The 24,324-nt window shown below is 43.0% G+C and overlaps 1 protein-coding gene across 4 annotated transcripts in view; it reads right to left on the reverse strand.

The window, feature by feature from the left end:
• Positions 1-15,342, reverse strand: part of SMOC1 (SPARC related modular calcium binding 1) — a 130,067-nt gene extending 114,725 nt beyond the window's left edge. For 2 of the 4 annotated variants that reach the window (XM_066321339.1, XM_066321336.1), the window contains exon 1: positions 15,177-15,342. In XM_066321339.1, coding sequence (XP_066177436.1) covers positions 15,177-15,281 — 105 coding nt within the window. In that variant the 5' untranslated portion in view covers positions 15,282-15,342. The remainder of the gene's footprint in view (positions 1-15,176) is intronic. The other 2 variants (XM_066321337.1, XM_066321335.1) reach the window with 1 other exon arrangement.
• Between the last annotated feature and the right edge of the window lie 8,982 nt (positions 15,343-24,324).

Raw genomic sequence — 24,324 nt, forward strand, 5'->3', positions numbered from 1 at the left:
CCTGCCAAAAGGACACACACAATGCAAGTAATAGTTTCAATAGTGCTTTAAAGTGTAAGGTCAGTAAGTGTTTGGGCATTACTAAAATGGCTTCGCTTCATGGGGCTTTGAAAAACTATTTGGTAAACGCTTAAACCCTCAGATTAAAATGCTAGAAGTTGACAGATTCTGGAAATTTAAAAACATTTATTCCTATCCTGTTTGCAGATTGTTGGTTACCAAAATTACTAGCTTCTCTAAGTTTCCCAGGTCAAAGTTTGTCAGGAGATACAATATTTCACAGTCCTTTTTCAGAGCTATTCAGTACCAGGACCACTCATAGGACTTAACTGTGTGGTCTCTTCCCCTTCCAAGTGGGGAAGATGAAAAGCCAGTCCCTACATTTGGATGCGACAACCCTGCCATATCAAAATTTTCAGAGGATCTTCATGGAGGCAGAAATTAATAGCATGTAGGTGCTTGAATTCAAGTGGGACTTAGCACACAACTCACGGCCAGAGAACCTGCATCTATATGCCATGATCTGAAACACCTGTAGTGTGTAGAAGCTACAACCCCAAAGAACTTCTGGGTGATCAGACTTTTCCCTTCCTTACTATGAAAGTCACCCCCCCATAAATCACACACATGCCTGCAAAGCAGCTGTTTGCAAATTGTACAGAACTGCAGTGCTCTGGAGGCAAAGACACTCATATGGAAAAAACAGAGTAACACAATCAGTCTGAAATCTACATTCATATGGGAACACAACTTGAAAGTACTCAGTTAATTTGAGGCTACATCTTAAATTAAAAGCACAGAGTAGAACTTAGGCTAGACTACATTTTCTGTGATATTGCTTAGGTGTACTGTCACCTTTCACAGCAAAACCACATGGAGCCTCTCCTAGACATCCACACTGCCTTGACGAGGATTGAAATAGGTGACTTCAAGGCACAACCAGTTTGACCGGCGTGTGAACTCCATGTTGATGGTACTTTCAGAAGCATGGCAAGACCATTGCTATCTCTGCTGGGAGATTTGCAATCCAAGGCAGTATTACAGAAGCAGCAATGCTGACTCACAGTGCAGAAGAACCTTTTCTGAGCGCCTAATGGTAAAGTTTCGGTAGTAGCTGCAGAGGTGGTCTCCTTGAGAAGTCAGGAGTTGCCCTGTGCTGGACACTGCTGGTTCCACACCACACCCACTGCAGGCCAAGGACAAGCCCATCAGCCAGGCTGACAGTGCCTCTGAGAGCAAACTAAAAGGACAAAATGTCTCATGGCATGAGGAGCAGGGTGGGAAGTGAGAAGCCACAGCACCACCAAGATCAATAAAAGAGGTGCTCTAGATACCAAAGTAGACATTCCTCTGCAGCCCACAGAAAAAAAAAAAAATAAAAAATGGAGGAGCAGGTATTACCCTGCAGCCTGGAAAGAATGCCACAGTAGAGCAGGTCAGCATTTTCTGAAGGACGCTGCAGCCCATGGAGAGGTGATGATGGAGCAGACTTTTTCTGGAAGATTGAAGTCTAAGAAAAACCCATGCTGGAGCATAGGAAGAAATGAGGAAGGGTCTGGCAGCTGGGCAAGTTCAGCCAATCACACAAGCAAGGACAAAAGCAGAAACATTTCCAGTTTCCAGATTCTAGGCACAATCCTCATACTCCAGTCAAAAACAGCCCATGGTGTTTGGTGCTGTGGATAACTTGGTGCTTCCTTGTCATTAGAGATGGTGTAGCAACAGTGAGGCTTAAGAAACAGTGATGGTCTGAAATCTAAAAAGGCCACTTGCCCCAGTAAGTGAACACACCAGTAAAAAAATCAACCAAGGGAAGGAATGGGGAATTAAGTGAATGCAAGTAATCAATTACAGTTCTGTTCAATTTTGTCACTGTCTGACACCAACTCAGAGATTTTGAGCTATCCTGTCTTTCCAGAACTGTTGACCTTTTCTAGCCCAAGAGCTTATATTGCAACAACCAAAGTGGATTACAAGCTTCAGCTGAGACAGACACCAGATACTCATTCAGCCCTTTACAATTGTCTCTTTAGTACCTTGCAGTGTTTGTTGAATCACTGCCATTTGAGCTTTAAAGTGAGATGACTTTAAATTCTTACTCAATTTCCACAAAAACTTTCCCCAAACAAGAATCACATTTGAAGAGAAACCTCCTACAAAGTCAAGCTCACTATCTGACAACCGCAGTCCAACTAAAACTATTCAAGCAGACTCTGCATACAGCACTAGATACAACATAGATGGTGCCCTATAATACATCTAGAAAGACTTCCCAAGAGTCAGCTGTACATTCTAATAATCCCCAGCTGAGAACAAAATGTCACTGGGTACCATCAACTTCCTCCCCAAAGAATACCTAGGATAGAGGCATGTCACTCCCTAAAGTAAGGGGAAACTTCCTGATGCTTTTCCTTCATTTCAGGGATCTGAAGCTCTAAACCAAGTGCTCAAGACAAATAAGAAGCCAGGGCAGCAGCCTGATGTGAGTTTCAATTAAAGACCTGATACTGCAGCAGCTGCTTCATCAGAAAAAACAAGATCAGAGCTGGGGAAATTAAAAGAAAATACTTCCTGCTCTTTGGGTAAGAAACTCTTCCTCAAACTCTGTCCCTTGACTATTTTAAGAGGTTTCCTCTATTCAAATCCATCAAATCATGATTGCAACTTAGTACAGGTCATCAACTAAACAAGCTTCACCAGTGTCAGCATTTACAAATGCTGTCTTCACTTAGTATCTTGTTGAATCCAGTTGTGACTACATTCAGATGTTTTGTGTAAACAATGCCTAGCACTGGTGTCAATCACCTCACAATGAAACAGATGCCAAGAGAGTCTTGTATTTTTACATCAACATCTGCTAGTGAAACAAAAGCCACTAGAAAGTCCCACTAAAGCAATTTTAGATAAGTACAGTTCTACCCATCTGAATACTGGCATGAGATTTAACAAGATTATCTCTTCTCATTTGATCCTAATTGGTTGCCTTAGGAAATGCATGGATATGCGCGAACATCAGTCTACCATGCAGTGAGGAATTGACACGCTTGGCTTAGGCTGTTTGTGGTAATCCCTAGGTTTGCTTTCTAATAAATACTAACCAGAGACAAGCCAAAGATAACACCCTATTTTGTCCTCTTAATCTGAGGTGACCTCATCAAGTCTATAATCAGCCTTCTGGCACTTCCTGAATACAAGTGCTTATATTGTCCACAGTTTCATGCAAGGTAAAGACAAGGAAAGAAGTGAAAGTAATTTCTAGCTTTTGCTCTGACCTGCAATACTTAATCATTGCCCTGCAAGGCTAGTTATACCTTTACAAGTGAGTTTATCAATGCTGAACAAACTGAAGGAAAACACATCAAGTGGAATATATATGTAGTTTAACTGGATTTACTTGCCCCAGTGATTGCAAAGAAAAGCATGAATTCCTGGAATTGGACACACCTTTACCAGGAGGAAGGCTTCAGGCAGAGTTCAGAATAAACTACCAAGTTCAGAATTGTTCTCCCACTCCCGTTGTCCTGTCTGAACAGAGGCACACTCAGAGTATGTATCTTAGAGGGAATGAAGCAGATTTGACAGGAGTCTAGACAAAAGAAAAGCTAGTCAGAAGCTATTCTGTAGGTGACACTATTAATGAGCAGGCTAACTTGGAAGTAGTTAGAGTAGAGGCATTCCACTTAAGGTCAGATGTGGAAATTTCCTTACCAAAAGCAATAAAGAGCTAAGAGTTGCATGGGATACCTGAGAAAGTTTGAAGTTTAACAGGAAAGATGGGTACTATGGTAAGATACCTACCTTTTTTGAACATGGTCGGGGAGGAAAAGAGCTATGCCTCTGTAGCTCACTATTCTTTGCTACAGAAAAAAACTAGACTAGAGCTGAAGTTAAACTTTTTATTTGGGACTATCATTCACTTATGACCACCTTGTTGTTTGATTTTTTTTTTTTTAATCAAACTTTTTGTTTTTCTTAAATCAAACCTTTCTCTTCACATTGCATGAGGTTCTACTACTGAACTCTTCCCAATTCTGGGACTTCAGCAGGAGCTGAGGAAGAAGTCTCTTGATTATGTCAAGCAACTGTGGAAATGTTTTTGGTTTTGTTTGCCAACAGAATTAGAAGCAGAACTTGAAGACTTGTAGGTAAATTCTTAGAGTTCCAACAGGACACTTAAAATCTTAGTTTGCTTATGACACCAGCTACTCAAGCTAGATCTGATTCTCAATCAAATCTTTGGACTCAAAATGTACTTGCCATACAATTGGGCCAAATGCAGAAATGTTGAGGGATAGGTTTTAGGAAGTTTTAGATTAAATTTATTCAAGTGTGGTAAATTTTTTTCCTCCCGCTCAGTTCCAGTTTCAGCACCAAAAACCCTAGTGCTCTAGAAAATATACTGCATTTTTCTTCATTATACAGGCAAAACTCAAATTGGAAGTTGGGACTGACTTTTTATTTTTAATTACTTTCATGCAAGAACCACATACACATGAACCGGGATAGCTTTATCCTCCTTGGATAAAAGATAACAGCTACATATCATGCTTGTTTACAAGCCAACAGATTTTACAAAACAGTGCAGATGAGTTAGGATGCTTCGTCCTATGTGCGCATTCAAATCCAGATCAGAAATCTGCAAAACATACACTGCAGTATGCTAACAAGCAACAGCTAGTTTCAGCTCCAATCCTGCTGCCAAACTGCTTCAGGTGAAGAAGCACTTTTGTGGTAAAGAAAAGCTCGACTGCTCTTCACAACCCAGCTAGTTTGGAACTCCTTTAGGTACCTGTTGTTCACAGTAAAAAATCCTGATTATAAAGTCTCACTGACAACTGAAGATGAAGACAAAAAAAGCCAAAATTTCACACTGATTGCTTTCCACTCCCTGTCCTGTTCACCCTTAAGAGACAGCCTATTTTAGTAACAAAATGGCAAATGTTTACCTTGTTCAGTTATTTAAAGCTCTATCAGCCACCTTAAATTTAATCCTGATTTTTCAGGGTACACATAACTAATAGGTGAGCTGGGAAGTTCAGGAGAGCTCCAGCATTTATATTTTAACAACTCTTCACCTTTTAAGAAAGGTAGTTGCTTAGGTGACAGCTCAAATCCAGCAGAGCACAATTCCTTTCTACTAAGACAGTTGTTACTTCAGGGCAACTGAGGGGAGGACAAAACCTGACAGCCTTGGAAAACTTAAGTCTTCAACAGCTACAACTAGTACACATCCAGATTACTTCAGAGCCAGCTAGAGCACCTCGGTGTAAGAGTCCTTAATTTGGAAAAACGCCGAGTTGGAGCATAAAGCGTTTTCTTAGTTCATTGTGAAGAGAACACTCAGCTCCCTGGAAGCTCCCGAAGATGAGCACCCAAAACAAAAAAACATGGGCTGACATACTTCCCTGTACTTCTAGACAATGGATTTTATCATTAATACGCTACCACCAGCAAATTATGTCCATTTTGTAAAAGTTCGTAGAAATTGAAAGTACTTCTCCTTCTACAGTTCAAGCTTAAACTGGGAAAGTAAAGGGAGTCCAAGAGCAGTTACTGCCACTGGGAGAACACCCTGACTCTATGAAGCAGAACATCCCTGGCTCTACAGAGCACCTAAAAAGATAAAGCCCACAGAAGACAGCTTTGACTTTCAAACCTAGACCTAGGGGTGTGATTCCTGCTCATAAAATACCCTCTGCACCTATGCAATAATAAAGATGGAAAGACAGCCCACAGACACCAGCAACATCAGAGGAATGCTAGTGTAGCAACCCTGATAAAAAAATCATAGCAAAATTCTTCAATGTTCACCCCCTTTACAGAAAGCATGAGACATGTCAGGTAGCACAGTTACCACTGAAATACCTTATTCCACCATGAGGTATTACCTGTCCAGATAAGCAGTGTCACTTGGTCATCCCTTCAGATTTTTTACCTACAAAGCTGCAGGATAGCACATCTAGAATAACCTGAGGTCTTCAGGTAGAGCAGCTAGAACTACCATTCTCTTACAGTCAAAACCAAAACCCCATAACTTCTACACATGTGCAGTCCATTTAAGAAATCCTATCCCATGGCAAGCACTTTTCAGAAGTTATGTTAAAGCTCCAGTCAGACAGATTTCCGTATCTAGCTTTATTTCCAGAAATATTTCAGATGCATTGCAGCTAATTGAGGGCAAATAACACCACCAGCAGAAGCACTGAGAATCCAATTGGCTACCTTTTGCTACAACAGCAGGAAGATGTGGCAGCAGTCACACGCAATGCCTTACCTGACAGAACTCTAAAGCCTTGGCTGTAGATAGTGGTATTGTTTTTAATTTGAAAAGGTAGAGCAAGTTCTAGATTTACATATTTTGAGGTTAAGATACAGAAAGCAAAATAAGTCAAGCTAATCTCTAGAACTGTGAAGCAAAAAAAAAAAAAATATTTCATTAACACCCCCATTCATTTTACACATACCAGTCTCATAGTTTTTTATGTTAAAAGTAATTTTCTTCCACTAAGCCTGAGACGCACACATTAAAACTCACATTTCCCTACAAGTTTGGAATTGATAATCCTCTATCATTCCAGATGCATGCACAATTTTAAAAGCTACTTTTGCACACAGCTTATCTACTTTTGCAACACTTGTCTGTGTACTTTTAAGGGCAAAGGAATAAGCCAAATGCAAAACTCCAGGCAGAAGCCAACAACAGTTTACCACCATTCTGTATGGTAACTAGACCCAAATCAGAAGCAGCTTCTTGGCTTAGACAGAAACCCCTTTATCTGGCTAATATCCACAAACTCCAACTCTTTTAATATCCTCCACTTGGATATTACACCCAAGAGCTTCTGGCTTTTTAGTTCTTAACTTGCACCTAGTTCCACCACGTATTTGTTTAAGCCCAAGTGCAGAATGCATATAAACCTGCTTCAAAGAAACGAGAAGGGAAGTGGTTTGATGTACTAGCTAGAGTAGGTTCTTTAATCTTCATGCTACTCAAGAGAGTCTATGCTGCAACAAAAGATTACCATACTACATGTTTCTGACTAGATTGTATATGGTACACACAGAAGCAAGATCTAGAGATAGTGTACATCTGGACATTAAAGGATATCACTACCTCTACCAGGTGTTTTCACCTAAGGATGCTTCCTTATCTGTGATTCCCAGATCACTCCCCCTCCATACCATATGTGGTCACACTGCTTCTTGTACAACCCACAACAGCCATAGAGTCTGAGACAATTAGCTTTACATTAAGGCTGTATTGGATTGTTTTAATTTGTTGGAGCATCAAACCCTAAAGTATTAGAATTACAACTGAAGGATCATATGATTTTCTATTTTGGGTTCTATATATAACCAAAGAAAAATCTGTTAATCAACTATTCTGGACTCCATGAAACTATAGAACAAGCACAATTCTATGCATCACAAGCCTACATATAGCAGCTAAGTTAGTGGACTTTGTTCATCAAAAGGCAGAATACAGCGTCCCTGCGCAATTCAAGTGATAATTCTCAGTCATGGAACAGGAAGAAAACAGGGATGGACGTTTTCTACATTCCTTCTAGTCTGTAACCCAAGTTATGGCAACAGACAACTGGTGGCCAAGAGAAACTCAAACAGAATCTGCCCACTAAGTGTTTGAAACCTCTCCTCCCTATTTGACGATCAGCACTTCCCTCTGGATATGATTCCAACTATCATTAACTGGACCAGTGGCCAAGAAAAACCTCAGAAAAACAAGTTATTTCATCTGTCCTACTTCCCCACCTTTCTTATCACTACACACCTTCCCTTCCACTCACTATGATTCTTTCTATCAAAAGCTCTCCCCTGAGAGAGCCCTCACTTTTATCCGCCCCTCAACCCCAGCCTTAATCAACATCTCAGTGGCACAGAAAGAGCATTTTTCTTCCACTCTGAATAGGGTAAAATTACATTCTTTCAGTTTGTCATGAGACTCAGAATAGAGAAAAATTATATTAGGCCAATGCTCTTGCAGCAGTGAATCAAATTTAACTTCAGACTGACAAGTGCTGCCATGTAGCCTACAGGGCCAATCTCAACAGATTCACAGAACAGAATCTCAATAGCCTATGCCTTGCACAAAAGGAATGCTGCACACAAACAGACTGCTTCATTCCCCTTAGCCACTTCAAGTCAAAGTGTATGGGACAAGGCGACCCAGTTTACAGAACCCTGGCACATGTTCTGGGTCTGTACTCAAGCAGTGAGCAGCATGGTCCTCTGGGGCAGTTACTCAGGTACAATCCCCTGCTCACATTCATTAATTTGCTTCATGCAGAGGCAACAGAACTCCAGCTCCAGCCCAAGAAGGGAGTCTAGCTGTCCATGGCAGAGCAAGTTATCTGCCTACACACACCAGTTTCTGTATGACTTCCTCCACCTGCACGAAGAGTCTGCCAGCAGCACTGGTGGGTTGCTTGTCTAGGCTTTGCTGCCAGACTCTACTTGCCAAAACCCTGAGCCAACCTTTAATGATGCAGCCTCTGTTACTATAGTAACTAGTGTTATTTTCCTATCTCTAGGCATAGACCTTGGGGGGAAGTACTTAAGTTTGTTCTCATTTCACACCTACCACTCACTTGCCCACTGCATAGCTACGTGCCACTCCAAATGAAAAACCTCTGTCAGTGGGCCGTCAAAAGCAGCTGGCCCAGCCACAAGCCAGTGGGAGGCAAAAATGCACAAACCCAACATGCAGGCATATCCTTCTGAGCAGGCTACAGCTGGGAGACCACCAGCAAAGAGTTTGACAGTCCAGGCAGCTGGAGGCTTTACGGGGCCTTGTAAGGCCACTGCTCTAAGGACAGATGCACAAGAGAAACATCTGACAGTTCCAGGGCGGGTCAGGTGGAAAGAGACCACTGTGGGCCATCTGGTCCCACCTCCCTGCTCAAGCAGGGTCATCCTAGAGCACATGGCACAGGATTGCATCCAGATGGTTCTTGAATATCTCCAGTCGGTAGACAGGACAGTCTTCCACCAAGGGTGTTACTCCAGGCTGCTGCTGATGCCTTGGCATCATCCAGCCAGGCACAGGCCAGTCTTCAGAGTACCCTGAAAGTGCCACACAGACTAGAGTGAATCCCTCCATAAACCAATGCCGGTTTGCTCCATTGTCACCTGCGACAGTGTGAGGGCTGCACTTTCAGCATGAAGCCCTCCTACGCAGCACAGGCTTCCTTGGAGAAGTTCTTGTAGAAAACCGTATCAACCATATTTATCACCTCAAGTTTTTAAGACATAGCACTGGTCAAAAGGCACGCCCATTATAAGAAGCAATGTTTTCCTCACTAAACAAGCAGATAACTTTTTTTAAAACCCACGAATATTGCTAACATTATCTCTATTGTTACTGCAGCATCCCACAGTTGCATCAAGAACTTTCTTTAATCAAGAGAAAAAACATCCAGGATAGGAGACATGAGGCTGCTTTCAAGGTAAGGCCTTATCCTGGGGAAGCTGCTGTCAGGCTGAAGAGTTGCTGATAGCCTGCACAAGGCCATATACAAAGAACTCTTTTGTATAGCGGGTGGTTTTCACCTCCTGAATAAAACTTTACACCCTGGTGTGACTAGCTGTGCTTTCCTGTTGTTACTCTCTTAAAGCTACAATGCCTTTTCCCCTCAACACAAAATAAAAAAAAAATTCAGAGTTGCATTCTCAGTGAGGGTTTTGGTGCCAGAATACTCCTTCCTTATACCTACAAGCAGTAAAGTCATCACACACAGAAAGCTTCACATGGTTCTCATATAAGCTGCTGAACACAAGTTGTAACTGCTCATGTGAGCCAGTCAGTTACATACCACTTCCATCACATCCTGGTAGTTTCTCTGCATAGGCAAACATCTCACACTGACCTCACATCTTATCCAGAAAGCTCCAGCATGGAATGGATTCACCCACATCAATGGCAGCCTTCCCCGTTAGAGCAAGAACTTCACAAACAGGAGCTTCTCAGAAGTAAGCACAGAAAGCTTAGAGTCCTACCAAGGCAATGGCAGTACTTAAGCTTGAACACTTCATAATTCAAGTCACAACAGCTGCTACTCTGCCAGAGTGTCACTTGAGGACCAAAGCAGTAAAATACTCTCACTACACATCAAGCTTGGCTTTTCTGTGTCACGAAGTCCCTGCATGGTGCATCAGTACCAGAGACCCCCATGGCAGCTGCCAGGGGACTCTGACAGGAGGCCACCACACTGTCACACAGGATGCTTCAGTATGACAGCATAGCAGCCTTCAGGGATCAGCTTTAGTTCCACCTGTATTGCTTCCATGTTTAGCTTTTAATGTTAGCATAAAGCTTATTGTGTAACACTTAACTGCACTGACAGATGTGCCAGCACCAGAAGAACTGGAATTCACCAGCCAAGTAAGAGACAAATGGGGTTTTGTTTGTTTGGGGTTTTTTTGACATAGTAATGTCGCAATTAGTTTGAGATGGCAGGATAAGAACATCTAAGATATTTAAATAGCAGTATTAATATTTCAGAGCTACTACACTACTGAAATGAGTTTACAGTCATTTTACCAATTGCTTCAGGCCATCTGGAAATGAAAGAAGCCAAGAGAGCATCTGCTCTGCACTGTGAAGATTACCTTAGCACACTAGAGCTAGAAACTAGAAAACTAGTCCAAGAGGTTACCATTGTAGGTGTTCCACCAGCTACAGAGCTTGCTGCCACCACCAGCAAAAATACATGAGCAGTTTCTTTTTCTGTACCTAATCTTTTACTGGCCAGAAATCTTTCATTAACAGCACAGCTCATTAACATGAGTGGAAATATTCTTGTAGCCAACACTGAAGCTCAGACAGCTAAAACACCAACTCTAAGACTACACAGAGCAAGTAAAATCCTACAACATTTCTCTGTTTAGAAGAGGGCCTGCTGTTCCAACAGGAACATAATGTTTTGATACTTCTATACACAAGAATTAAAATCCTGTTCTTCAACACTGTTGCATACTGCTTGAAAAACACAAGTCAGAGCAGTTTCTTTAGTACACATAAATGAATTCAGCTAACATTTAAAGTCTAAATAGGAGCAAGGAGAAGCAGAAATAAGCAATATAGCTCATATATAATTGGAGTCTCCACTCAGATAAAAAACAACCCTCACCCAACCAAAACAGGGTATCTGTTTTCCTTAGAGTAACAAATCTGTCCTCTCTCTTTTCTGAAGACTTGCCTTTGGGTTCTTGTTGCTCCAGTAAATCAATCTCACCAATGATAAAGCAATCTAAAAGCATTAAAGTGCTTCAGTCACTAGTTACTAGTGTAGACCTTTGCAATGCAGAATAGCGATTAAGCTCAAACAAGAAACAAAATTCAGTCATTGAAAACTTATCCTAACATTCATTCTTCTGTTCTAGACCTCCTGTGTATGAAGCCCTCTGCCTTATATGCCTATTACATGTACTTTTGTAATTTCTTCCCACCATAAAGAACACAGACTCCCTAATTCTGATATGCATAAAGACACCTGCTTTGTGGAACCCTTCCTGTGGGGCTGTGGTGAACACAGAGCAGAACACACTCCTTGGACCACTCCTGCATAAACTGCAACTTTGCCTCCTCCTCCCAGAGGGGACAACAAAGCTGCAGGAGCCTTTTCAGCACTTTTTAGCAAGATTCTTGTTGGGTGTTTAGCTAGTAGCCAACTGCAGCAAGAAATTTCCAATGCTCTGTGGCACTCCAATTTATGCACTGGAATCTCTTGGTACCTTCACAATTTTACTATCTACTACCTTCCCTTGCAATGGCACTGAACTGCAAGGTCCTCCCCCATTTCCAACCAGCATACCTTTCAAGGAGGGATATGATCTGTTTCCATGCATTAAATTAAGAAGAACATTATAGTGACTACCCTGTCCTCCCCTCTTATCTTTTCATCCTCTGAAGTCACCGGAGGGGTGCAGATCCCCAATGTTCCAGAAATCCAAGCCCATTCATAGGGCAGCTTTTGACTGCTGCAGTCACATTGTGTGCCTTCTGCAAGCATCCACCATTTCTCTGTGCTAGTATTTGTCATTACTGTCACCAACAGTTCTCTGCCATGAAGTTCATAATGGTCAGGAGTTATACTCAGAAAGCAGAGGGCCAACAGAGATCTCTCCCTGAACTAGAAAAAACAAAGGTCAGACTTAACTGTCCAGATTGAGGAAAACAAAGCTTGGTGGCACAATTTAATCTGCTATGAAAGAATACTCCTTAGATGCACCACACAGTAGGAGATGAAAGAGACAGCCTGGTAAAGCTGCTCATCTATCATTTTGGGTTGAAGGAGAAGGGAAACAGCAAGACCTGGCTTATCACACACCCCAGATCTCATGCCAGCAGAGAGAAAGAGGCACACAGGAAGATAATACGAATAGAAAATAAAGCCTGATTATCTTTTTCCAGAAGGTTGCACCCTTCAAACAGACATTTTTCGAGTATAGTCCCACAATGCTCTTTTGAGCTATGAGAAGTAGAAGTGACCAGGTGATTGTGAACACAGCAGAAGCTTTACTAGAGTCTGTCAAGTGAGGAAAAGAGTCATGTAGCAGCCTTGGGCTTCCAAGTTATTTCTAGGACAAGATATTAGACTTCCTATGGGGCTTCACTTGGGACAGTTGTTATTAACTGCCATTGGGCAATAGCATATATGCAAGAGCCAGATGTTTCCTACAAAAGTCACTGACACCAAGCCTATGGAATTCATATCACTGCTCATAGTTTCACTGTAACAAGAAACAGCAAGCTTCGTACATCTTTTGAGAGCCAGAAGTTCCTCAACAGACCTGTAGGTACTAGCTGCACTTTTAATTTACCTTGGTATCCAAGTAATTATCCCGAACTCACTTCATCTGAAAGTTTCACCCCTTATTGGCACAAGGGATGTAGATATACCTATTTCTCTTCAATACCTCTAATTTTTCAACATTTTCTGCAAACAGTAACAAGCCATTCTCTTCTGCTTATGTATTTAGTAACAGTATTGGCTGCCTACCTTTGAACACTACAGTAGCAAGAGAAATACAAGGAGGAAGATCTAGAACTTGATTCAAGCATTATTGCTGGTCATTTGAATTCATTGAGGAGGACTAAATACCGTTGTTCACCTTTAAAAAGAATTCCAGGTTGCAAATATTGTTGTTCTAGGGCTTACTGCACAGAAAGGATGCTAAAGAGCAGATATCACACTTAGCAATTGAACACCTACAAGATCAGACCCCCAGAACTGCAACACTGACACCTGGCCAGGAAGACTTCCTGACAGGAATACACTATTGATGACAAGCCTGCACAAAAAATACATACTGGTGCAACCTGGTACACATTATTTAAGAAATTAATAATTAAGTATTTTTGTGTTTATTGGAACCTTAAGTACGCCACATTTATACTAATGGCAACTTTACTGGCAATGTCTAATCAGTGCAAGAGATGAAGCTCAGGGGCTTCTATCAATTGACCTGGTTGCAACCAAGCAAACCAAACTCCTCACCTTCATATGCACTTAATCATGACATCTTGAGAGGTAAAAAGACAGATTTAATGAGTAAGACATCCTAGAAATATACAGCCTTCCATTTAAAAGCTCATAAGTTAAAACACTAAGTTAAAACTCTAAGGCACATCTTCCAGTAGAACTACAGATATTAGTGCTCACAGCTGATATTCTCCCCAGTCATGAAGTAAAAAATAGCAAAGTCAGTTTACTTACTTCAAGCAAAAAAGTAAATCAGTAGTCCCTTGTATTTTGTTTTCCACTCTCCTGAAGTAGCTCCCACTCCAAGACAACACAGGATAGGGAGCAATTAAACTGCCTTGTAAAGTACAGTATAAAAAATGATATATATGAAAATTGTTTGGTATACGGACTCATTGCACAATCATGCACTACCACCAAGATTTTTTTATTTTATTGTTTCAATTGTGCTTCATTAAAGCAGCTAGATGCTGGTGCTGATGAAGACTCTAGTCATTCAGCCAGACTCTTGGTTATCACTTTTAAAGTTCTTCTTTATTTGGAACCACTCTGATTTTGAGGTTTATGCTTGGTATCAGGTAATAAAGATACATGCATAAACCCTCCTGTGTTTCTTGATCTTTTAAAGCAGGTCCCAGTAATTTATGGCACATACCAATTCTGACTTAGAACTACTGAGACCAGAACTAACAGTTGCTGTTTCACATCTGGCCATAAAAGAGGCTACAAGCACTGCTGAACACATCAACATCAGTGCAGCCAGTAGTATGCCTTCCATAGCTCTGAGAAGCATTTAATAGACATCGTGGTCAAACAATACTTCCATCAGAAAAAAAATAAAACAAAAACATTTCACAAAAGTCCCTTCTTGTTATACTTTGGCCAAGTAGGGATTTCAAAGACTCCTAGTCTGGCCTAACTACGGTCTAAGTTAATTACGTACTACACTTCTAGCATTTTAGACGGCTGGGTCAAGAATGCATGTGGCCAGTGCATCCGACATGCCTGCAGAGAGATAAGTTTTTTCCACTTACCCAGAGCTGTGCTTTCATTGCAGCATTGCCTGAAGAACAGCTACTGTTTTGCAGCTTTACAATTGAAAACTCTCACGCTACTATATAGTGGTACTGCAGCGGCAACATCCACTCACTGGGCGAACCATATTTAGAAAAATGTTGGGTTCTCCCCCAGAGCAATGTAATAGTTTGGTAAGTGAAATGAACAGCCCCAGTAAGAGTAAAACATTGTCAGATTAAAAAAAACAGAGCTAGACTCCTACAGGGAGAAGCCTGGGCTGAAGGCATCTAGCTTTATTGCAAGGATTCATTTAATCCTTGCTCGGGAACATAAAAAGAGAAAACTCCTAAAGCTATGCGCTGGGAACAGGGGCTACATTAAATGCAAGTCGAGCAATATAAAAACACAGCCTGCCAACCTCCCCCTTCCCGTGTTTTTCTGCAATAAATACCAACAAGTTAATACCGGTGTACGAACTTCTCGCACGCAGCCGATACTCAGCTTTTAATAAGCGAGGGGGGAGGCCCTTGCGAGGGTCTGCGCCCGGGGGCCGCTGCCCGGCGGCCGGGGCTCCACCTGCGGCGCTGACAGGGCGCGGGGGCGGCGGGCCGGGGCCGGGCGCTGCAACCTGCCGCGCCGGGGCGGCAGTTCACTTACCCGGGGCCCCGTGGCTCGGTGGCCGCGACCCGGCGGCAGATGCACCAGCAGCAGCGCCAGCAGGAACGGGCGAGCCCCCGCGCTGCGCCAGGCCCGCGGCATCATCTTCCCTCAGGGCGGCGCGGCTCCGCGGCCACCGGAGGCGGCTCTCCCGGGCGGTGCGGCAGCGCCGGTCCCGCCGCGGCAGGTTCCCCGCCTCGGCCATGGGGATGCCCGTTATAAAGCCGCGGCGGGGCGGGGCCGGCCGGCACTGACCGCGCCGTGCGCCTATCGCCGTGCGGCCGCCGCGGGCCGCGGCCAATGGCGGGGCCGCGCCGCCTCTCGCCCGGCCCCCCGCCGCCGGGCGGCGCAGGTTGGCCGCGGGCGGCGCGGCGGAGGGCGCGGGGCGGCCGGGTCCCCGTGCCCGTGGCACCTGGAGCCCTCGGTGGCGCCTGGAGCCCTCGGCGGCGCCTGGAGCCCTCGGTGGCACCGGGAGCCCTCGGTGGCGCCTGGAGCCCTCGGCGGCGCCTGGAGCCCTCGGTGGCACCTGGAGGCCCGGCGGCCGGAGGTGTGCGCGGTTGCCGAGCACTCCCCGCGGGGCTGCCGGGCTGCGCCGCCCGCCTCACACCCAGGCAGGGCATACCCAGCCCGGGCGGGGGCAGTGACAGCTGAGCCGTGCGGGCGGGCCGGGTTAGCGAGCAAGTAAATTGGGCACAGAAAATCACTGCATGGTCCACAGACCGTGTTCATTTGGTCCTGCGCTCTGAGGGTCGGGGCATGGCTGACCCACAGCCGCGGAGTCTGCCTCTCCCTGAAGATCTTCCTCTGCGTTCCCAGCTGCACAAGTGGCCCCGAAGCCCATTGCTTTGTATTGCCCAGCAGATCCTTCAGATCTCATGCAGGGGTCTTTGGTAATACATGCCTTGCACCTGGGAGAATATCCAAAGTGTAAGTTTGGTACCCCTTGAGATGACAAGCCCTTAGAGACTGAATGTGGGTTCCAGCTCGTCCAAGCACCAGGCACTTAGTAATGGGAAGTTTGGGTGGAAAGGGGAGTTAGTGCAGCTGCAGAGCAGAAGCTGGCGCAGAGGGGGAAATGGAGATACAACTACCAGCAGGGCCCAGTCACTACAGGCATGTCTAAAGAGGGAGCAGTACCATGGCATGGTAATGGCAGCAAGCCATGGACCCTGAGCATTGGAGGCAGCAATTAAATTCCAGGCCCTCTACCTGACAGAGGGACTGAGCAGTGGAGATATCTTGTGAACTAGACTGGCTTGCATTTACATCAAGTCCTTAATTTTCAAATTACTGGCTTGAGTTTGACAGAGGGCAGGGCAGAGGCCCAACATATGCAGAACCCAGAGTAATATGCATGGGAGGTCATTGCTCTGCATGTAATAGTGATAATAACCTTTAGGTAGGACTGTTTTGTGGTGCTTTTATGGAAACACACAAAACATGACTTTTTTTTTTTTTTTTTTTTCACACAATGCATTAACTTTCTTTACTCAATGACCTTACAGGAGGCAATACTCACACTTGCAAAAATTCCCTAGAGTGTATCCGCTAGGTATGGGGAGGGGCTGCTACGCCCACACAAAGAACCTTGTTACACAGTAGAAGTCATGTAATTCTGGCATCTTATCAGAGCAAAGCAGAGTGGTTAGGTGTAGTGGTTGCTTTAATCTTTCTTTTCCTAAAAGAGAATTTTAAAAAAATTTAAAATATGCCAATATGTAACATTTTGTCATTAGCCTAGACAGGATAAGCTGTTTGTTACTCACATGGAGCTCTGCCAGTATTCATTATTCTTGGCTTACAGATTTCTCTGGGACTCCAAACACAGCACCCCATACAAGCCTACCTTAGTCCTAACCCTCACCACTCTGCCAGCCTGGTTCTAAGCTTTGCCAGCTCTTCTCCAGTATGGCCTGTGGTATCCTCTGATTTTCCATTTCAAAGTCTCTCTGATCCACCTGAACATATGCCATTCCACATGATACAAGCAGAGAGACCTTGAAGGGAAGAGGAGGGGAAGAGCTGGGAAATCTGAATATGAGTGTCGTTGTAGATATCAGGATCAACTTGGTTGAGGTTGGGCAAGTTATACCAGTGCACACCTGAATCTGAAAAGACAGGCAGATTCTAGTACAGTTTTGTTGAGGCAGTGATCCCACCACTGAAGTACCACATCACCTCATACTTACGTCTTGATTAAATTCCAGTCCAGATAACAATATTACACTTGCCTACATTCTCCTCTCCAGTTTCATAGGGGAATTTTTACATCTGACCTATTTTGTGTTTTGCCTTCATGTGTTCTTTATCACTTGTATTTTAAACATGAATGCCTTTCTTTGGTGTATTTTTCACACACAAACATAGAGATATCAGGATGTCTATGCTAGATAAATGTTTGTTACCACCATGAAAAAGTAATTGTTTTCTTAATCCCTTATAGAGAATGCCAGCTACACCAGAAACCTACCCACCAATGCCGTGAGGCTCTGACACCAGCAGCATCCTAATACCAAGTCCCAGAGAGGGTCAGAAATTCCCAGTAACAGAAACCTTTCACCCCTTCTTGGCCAAAGCTGTTCATAACCTTGCCACACATACTCCCAGCCATGGCCAGGTATTTCTCTGTAGGGAGAAATATTTCCCTTGTAGGTAGTCACTGCCTTAGTGCAGAAGAGACTTCACAGCCTGTCCTATGTATCACCACTAAATTTTACTGAGCTTCCAAGCCCAAAAATCTCAGCAAGTTACTTATTCAGGAGGCTGGAGGGACATCCAAGCTCTGTTTAAAGACACCATTAAGAGAGAAAATATATGGGTCTTTTCCAGTGGTCACTTTCACCTCTGAAAATGTGTGCCTAACTCTTTGGCACACTGGGCCTGGTATTCTGCTTGGTATAGGTGCACTTTACTGGCGTGTCATCATCAAAGAAAAATCTAGGTAAATGGAATAAACTGCAGAAATAGAAAGCTTTGGGCCATTGGGTCTGCTGTTTCTCTCAGGTTGCTGGCAAAGATGTTGACAAGCCAAGAGAAGGCTATTGACCAGACATAAGAGGAATTGGGTACCTGATCTTCTCACTTGAACTCTTCTGAAAAACCCTGCCATTAGTCAGACTGCCAAATACTGCTGGCACAGTACTTCACTCAATGTCTTACTAGCAAAGAACTTGCCCAGAGTCTGTAACTGAAAACCATAAAGAGAGAGGGACACAGAACTGAAAGACAAGTCATTCTTCAGATCTAGACATGGATCCTTCAGAGGAAGACGTAAGTTCAACCATAATGAATTCAACTCTGCAACACTGGTAAGAAAGCGCTGAAACTGGCGCTGTTGGGGCTTGTTGTGTACCTGAGATACGGCCTACGACTTGCACCTCTGAAGACTTACCCCAACCTCTGCCCGTCTGTGCTGATGATTAATATCTTGTTGCTATGGTGCTCGCATATCACGTGCATCACCACAAACTCATGGCACAGGATGTGTGTATTGGTGGTCTTGACAACTGTTCAGGGAGAACTGTTTGATTGCTTTGATTATTTGACTCTGCTTCTACTTGTCTTGTCCTCAAACAAGTTTCAGAAGATCACTGTCCTCTTTTCAACAGTATTGGCATACAGAACCATAATGGGTTTTATCTGCCACAGCTTCCATCAGGGCACAAATACCCTCTTGCACATGTTTAGTAGAAATGATTTTTCAACTTTCAATAGAGAATTATCTGCTGTCTCCAAATATTATGTAATTGCTTTTAGGTACTAATTTACTGTTAGAGGTTCTTTTCTAAGTCTGTAGATGCTGCAATCACTCCTGCAAGAGGTTTAGATGTCACTTGTCACAATTTTAAAAAGAGGTAATGAAGAACATGGGAAATTTGCTGTAAGATTTGGTTTTGTGGGTTGTAACAAGGTAGAATTTTGAGCTTTTGGGGCTTTTTTTTTTTGCAACTTTGTGCCCATTGAATCATTTGGACCATTTTAATCAGAGAATAATCCATTGCTGCCAGGTCTAAATAGCTGAGAACCTGCAGTAGCAGAAGAACCTTTTCTATTACGCTGACATGCAAATCTCCATCTAGAGGCAAGTTTGGGGCAGTCCAGAGTAAAGACTGAAAAGCCAGAGCTGAGCACATTCATGACCCTATGAAATTAAGAATAGCAAGCACAGGAAAAGAGAGTCTGTTCAGTCACCCTAAAATGAGGTGGAATACAATTTCCCCACCTTCCCAGACATAGATAGAGTAAGGGGAGTGTGGGGAGGAGTAAATTTGACTCATAGATTATGAGGGTGGAAATCAGACATCATTGGGTTCAAAAAGATTCAAATCACAGCATACAGCAATTTCACAGTGTCATCCCACTGTCAACACAGCTTTTTACTACATCTTGCGCTTTACTGCATTTCTTTTTTTTTTTTTTTTTTTGTTTTCATAATGATACTGGTGTATCATTACAAACAACCTCTTCCCATGATGGATTAACAGTCAGTTGCTGCTAAGTGCTAAGTATTCACACTTGTTAAGAAGCAGAGACACATTGCTTTGGGGTGTTCAGCATGTTTTGGGGTGTATTTGCTGGGTTATGTCAAAAAAAGAGTCTCGGCTTTTTATGGAAGCTAATTATGTATATGTATTTATATGCTTGAATGAAACAGAAACACTGTTAGTAAAAAATAAGTGTCCTATTGGGCTTTTCATCCCAAAGCTCTTTGCAGAATATTCTCTTGAATGAAAAGCTTTGAGAAAAATCTTACAGGATTTCAAGCTTTTTCCTATGAAATCCATTTAGAGCCTGCCATTTCATTCATTATATTTCATACAGAAATTCCATTTAGACTTTTTCTCTACAGAGTATATTAAATTGCGTTGGTCCTGGCTGCACTACTTTGGTTTCCCAAAGAGTTGCTAGTAGTCCTGATTAGTTCCCACCACTGCCAGACCCTCACCTCTCACTAGTGCCCATCCATCTGATCTTAATATCTAGTCATACGTTCATGCCTTCATATTATTCCATTATGGGAAGGCACTGTTGGCAGCACACCAGTATTATTATGAAAACAGAAACTATTAAACCAAAAAGAAAGGAATGCAGTAAGTGCAAGATGTAGTAAAGAGGAAGTGATGCTCATTTGATCTTGAGTTTAATTTTTTCATGGTGCTTCAGCACATACATATTTTTAAGGGTGGAACCACTACAATGACATAGCTGATGTTAGTCTGTCATCTGCCAGCTCTTTGAAAATAAGGATATTCTCATTTTTGTCCTTTTTACTCTTACTTATGTTTTGAAAATTATGGGGTATAATGCTAAAAATCAATATGAGGCCCACTGCAGTGGTGGTGAATGATGGGTATATGTGTGGCACTGGAAAATTGAATGACTCTTCCAAATATCTATCTAATAAATTTCTAATGTTAATTGTGCACTCCTTTGAATTCTGTAAAGCAAATATAACATCACTCCAGGCTCCAAACAGAATGCCAATCGACCATATCTTTACCTTTAGAATCTTTAAAAGTACTTAGGGACTTGCCAATATTTTTTTTTAATTTTGTCAGCTATGAGTTTGAAGTTGGGTTGGACTCCATATGGACTCCAGAAAAGAGGAGATCTGTTCCAAACTCATTTATCAATCTTATCAAGGCAAGGATTCTTTCTGCTCATCCTGTCTACCTGGGTGGGATAGATGGAAAGTGGGTGGGGAAAAAAACTACTGCTGCACTGAAATTTTGAGGACTTGGTACTCTGGGCTGCAAATGCAAAGGAGAGCAACTGGTGAATCCCCCATACATGAGAACTCTCTGCCCATGCAGAGTGGGCTCACCATCAAAAGTGCAAAAGAAGAGTGTGCGTGAGAATCAGGCCAAGGCTCATGGAAGGCAGGGTCTCCCCTCCATGTGACCCTCCACCCACACAGACAACAACAAAAAGGAGAAGGAAGCAACTGAGGACCAGGCCCTGTGAGCTCAGCAAGTTATGATATTGGGACAATATTTTGTTGAATGAGCACACTTACTTCACCTCACAGAAATGCTTAGATGAATGCAGTAAAGTATTTTGTCTCATGGGTTGGCACCCCTCTCAACTGCCTCATTCCATTAGCAGTCCATATCTTCAGGAAACTCAGAATCAGATTTGTGTTCTAAATGGCATGAAACAGCTCAGAAATATACTCCAGCAAAGAAACCCTGACATCAAATTAGACTCTCTTTGTCTTCTTAGTTGTGGAGGCAAAATGGTGACAAAACAGCAGAATACATTCTAAGATGCCTTGATCCCACAATTTTTCATCAGGGCCAAGAGTAACATTCCTTATCAGACAGGCAAAGTTTGTTTTTTCTTTCCTACCAGTTTCTTAGCACTGATTTAAGTTTCACACTGACACCAGCAAAAGGGCACTTAAATCACAGCCCTGAGAACCAGCTATACGTATCCAAAGCTGAGCAGAGTTCAAACCTCAGCCCTGTGCAGATACAGAGTCTTTTCTGTTTTAAATTGCCCACCCACTCACTATTCCCAGCTGCCGAGCCACATAACGTTCAAAGACCACACACAAGGTGCAATAGCAATAGGGGCCTGTTGAAAATTAAAGTGCAACAGCTTAGTCAAGAGGATAGACTCCAGCATTGCTGCCTAGAAATGGGGGCAAAGAATGAGACGGAAGGGCAGACAGGACCGTGGGAGATCCATATAGAATGCGATGGGAATCTACACTGGTGTGTATTTTGCAGAAATCCCCTACCCTCAGCTCAACAGATAACAGAGACACACAGAGCTTCCTATACAAAGACAGACAAGAACCGGCTCAGAAAAGGAGCTGCTGCTTTCCAGAAGCTAGATAAGATACTAGGGTAGCAGGGTTTGTTCTCGGCTTGGCTGAAAGCACCTAGAGCTGGTTAAAACCCCTCTCTGTACCTTATTTCCCCTTCTTGAGCAAGTGTAAAGAAGTACAAGTCATGTTTTGCTATGTCCATTGCCCCCAACAGACAGCAAAACTGTCAAAGAGCTCTGGTTTCTTCTCTCTGGTGCTGCTGATGAAGGGACCTTGCTCTGAAATACACTCATTTGAATGCCAAATAGTAGTGTCACCAATATCTCTTCATCCCCTTGAAAGAGCACGTTGCTATCAAACACTATATATTACCACTCTGTTGGTGGCACAAAGGCAGAAGTGGTTCAGCACCATCACACATCACAGTGCAACACACCCATTTTTTAGAAAAGAGTGTGATCCTCCTGCTTACTCCCAGCTATGACTTACCGGGTCATGGGCAAACTGATGAAAATAGACTGTATCCTGGACCTATCTGCTCACATGGCCAAGTTTGCAAAGAGTTTTCCACAAGAAGACAGTGTTCACCTCAAAGTGTTTCAAAAACATTCTTAGGTTTTGTCCTGTTGCTTCTACACATAAAGAATGTGTACATATAGATTAATACATATAGATGAATACATCAAGATTTTGTGCTTTGTCACTAACCAACACTGAATATTTAAAGGCTGAGTCAAGCTAAGTATGGGCTATTTTATCCATCACTAAATTAAACGGCTTCACTCCTGAGACAAGGCAATGTTGTAACAGCACAGGGCACAGCCAGCAGTCAGAACAAGAAACAACGAAGGTGGTTTCTAACAGAAAGTGCTCAGCTTGTTTGAAGAGGCAGACTGCCAGCGCTCTATGGTGTCATCCTACTCCCTACTTCTCAGCTGGGACAGCAGCTAAGAAGAGAAGAAAGGAGGAAAGATGAAACACAACATGCCATGAACTTTCTCACTGCAACTCTGATTACTACTAGCAAAAGAAAGCAAGTCAAGGAGGCAGAGGAAGGAAAGACTCAGTGAAGTACCCCATACCAGCTACTCTGAGATGGTTTGAACCCAGAACCACATAGGGTAGCTAGCATGTATTCCTGTAATGATCTAAAATAGAAGCACAGATACAAAAGTGCTTGCAGCATTGTCAGGCTCTTACATGTGATCCCAGGTTTGGGCTTCAGAACAGGCACAACAATAATCAGAACAAAAGATACTGAGACTGGATTTTAGTAGTTAACTCTATTTCTCTATTAATTTCACTACCTTCTTTAAAAAAGTGGGAAATGTAAAATAAAACATAGGTATACGTGCACATCATTTTTATCTTTTGATTCCTGTCAGAAACTCAGTGCAGAATAAAACCTTCCAGCACACAATTGCTTGCATCCAGCTTTTTGAAATATCCCACTGTGATACATATCAACCTTTTCCTTTTGATTGATAGACTTTGCTAGGGAAACACAGCAGAACAGATGTGTGTGCATGGGTGCCATCAAATTAATTTTAATGCACTTTTTTTCCTGCTCCCCCCTCCCACCCACAGGCTTATAAAGTTATTCTGAAAGACATGAGAACTCTAAATAATGGGGAGAGGGAGAGTGGGGATTAAAGCACATCTGAAGAAAGTAGTATAAAATTGCACTGAAAGCAAAAAATCCTCCCACCATAACCTACCCTTGTCCACCCCTGTGTCAACAAATATGCAACCAATTAATGTAATTGCAGAGTTATTTATGGTGCACAGGAAAGTGTAGTCAGGGACCCTGAGAAACAAGGTTGTAGGGATAGGAACGCCTGGGTTTCCCCCTCACCCCCTCCTTTGCAGATGTTTAAGTTGACTTGTGGTGTCCATGTGTCTCATAACCAACAGCCTGTCTACTTTGCAGGTGTTGCTTGCTGTATGGGGGTGGGTAAAGTGGATGAAAGGAGACCTGGAAAAAAGTTGGCGTCTTCTGATTTCAAACTGTGACTAAAAGATACTGGTTGGGTTTAGATATTCCCCCTCCTACTCCCACCAATTTTGCAGGCTACAAAAGCCCCATACTTAATCCCTTCAGATGACCCTTCTGACAGCAGCAACAACATTTGAACAACAGGGGGAAAAAATTTCTTAGCTCCATGATTTGATTGTTCAGGGTGACAGTTTTGTTACTGTTCAGTGCCCTGCACAAGACAGGTTTTAATTAGAGCTATTGAGTGGTTTGAATTGGCACAATTAGGGTCAGCATTAATGATTGCTGCATGTGTTCTTTTGAACAGTAAGGGCTTTTTTTTGCCCATGGACAGGAGGGGGTAGCAGCTAATGAACTAGGAGAGTGCAAATTATCTCTGC

The sequence above is a fragment of the Sylvia atricapilla genome, chromosome 6, assembly GCF_009819655.1.
Source record: "Sylvia atricapilla isolate bSylAtr1 chromosome 6, bSylAtr1.pri, whole genome shotgun sequence".
Lineage (NCBI taxonomy): Eukaryota > Metazoa > Chordata > Aves > Passeriformes > Sylviidae > Sylvia > Sylvia atricapilla.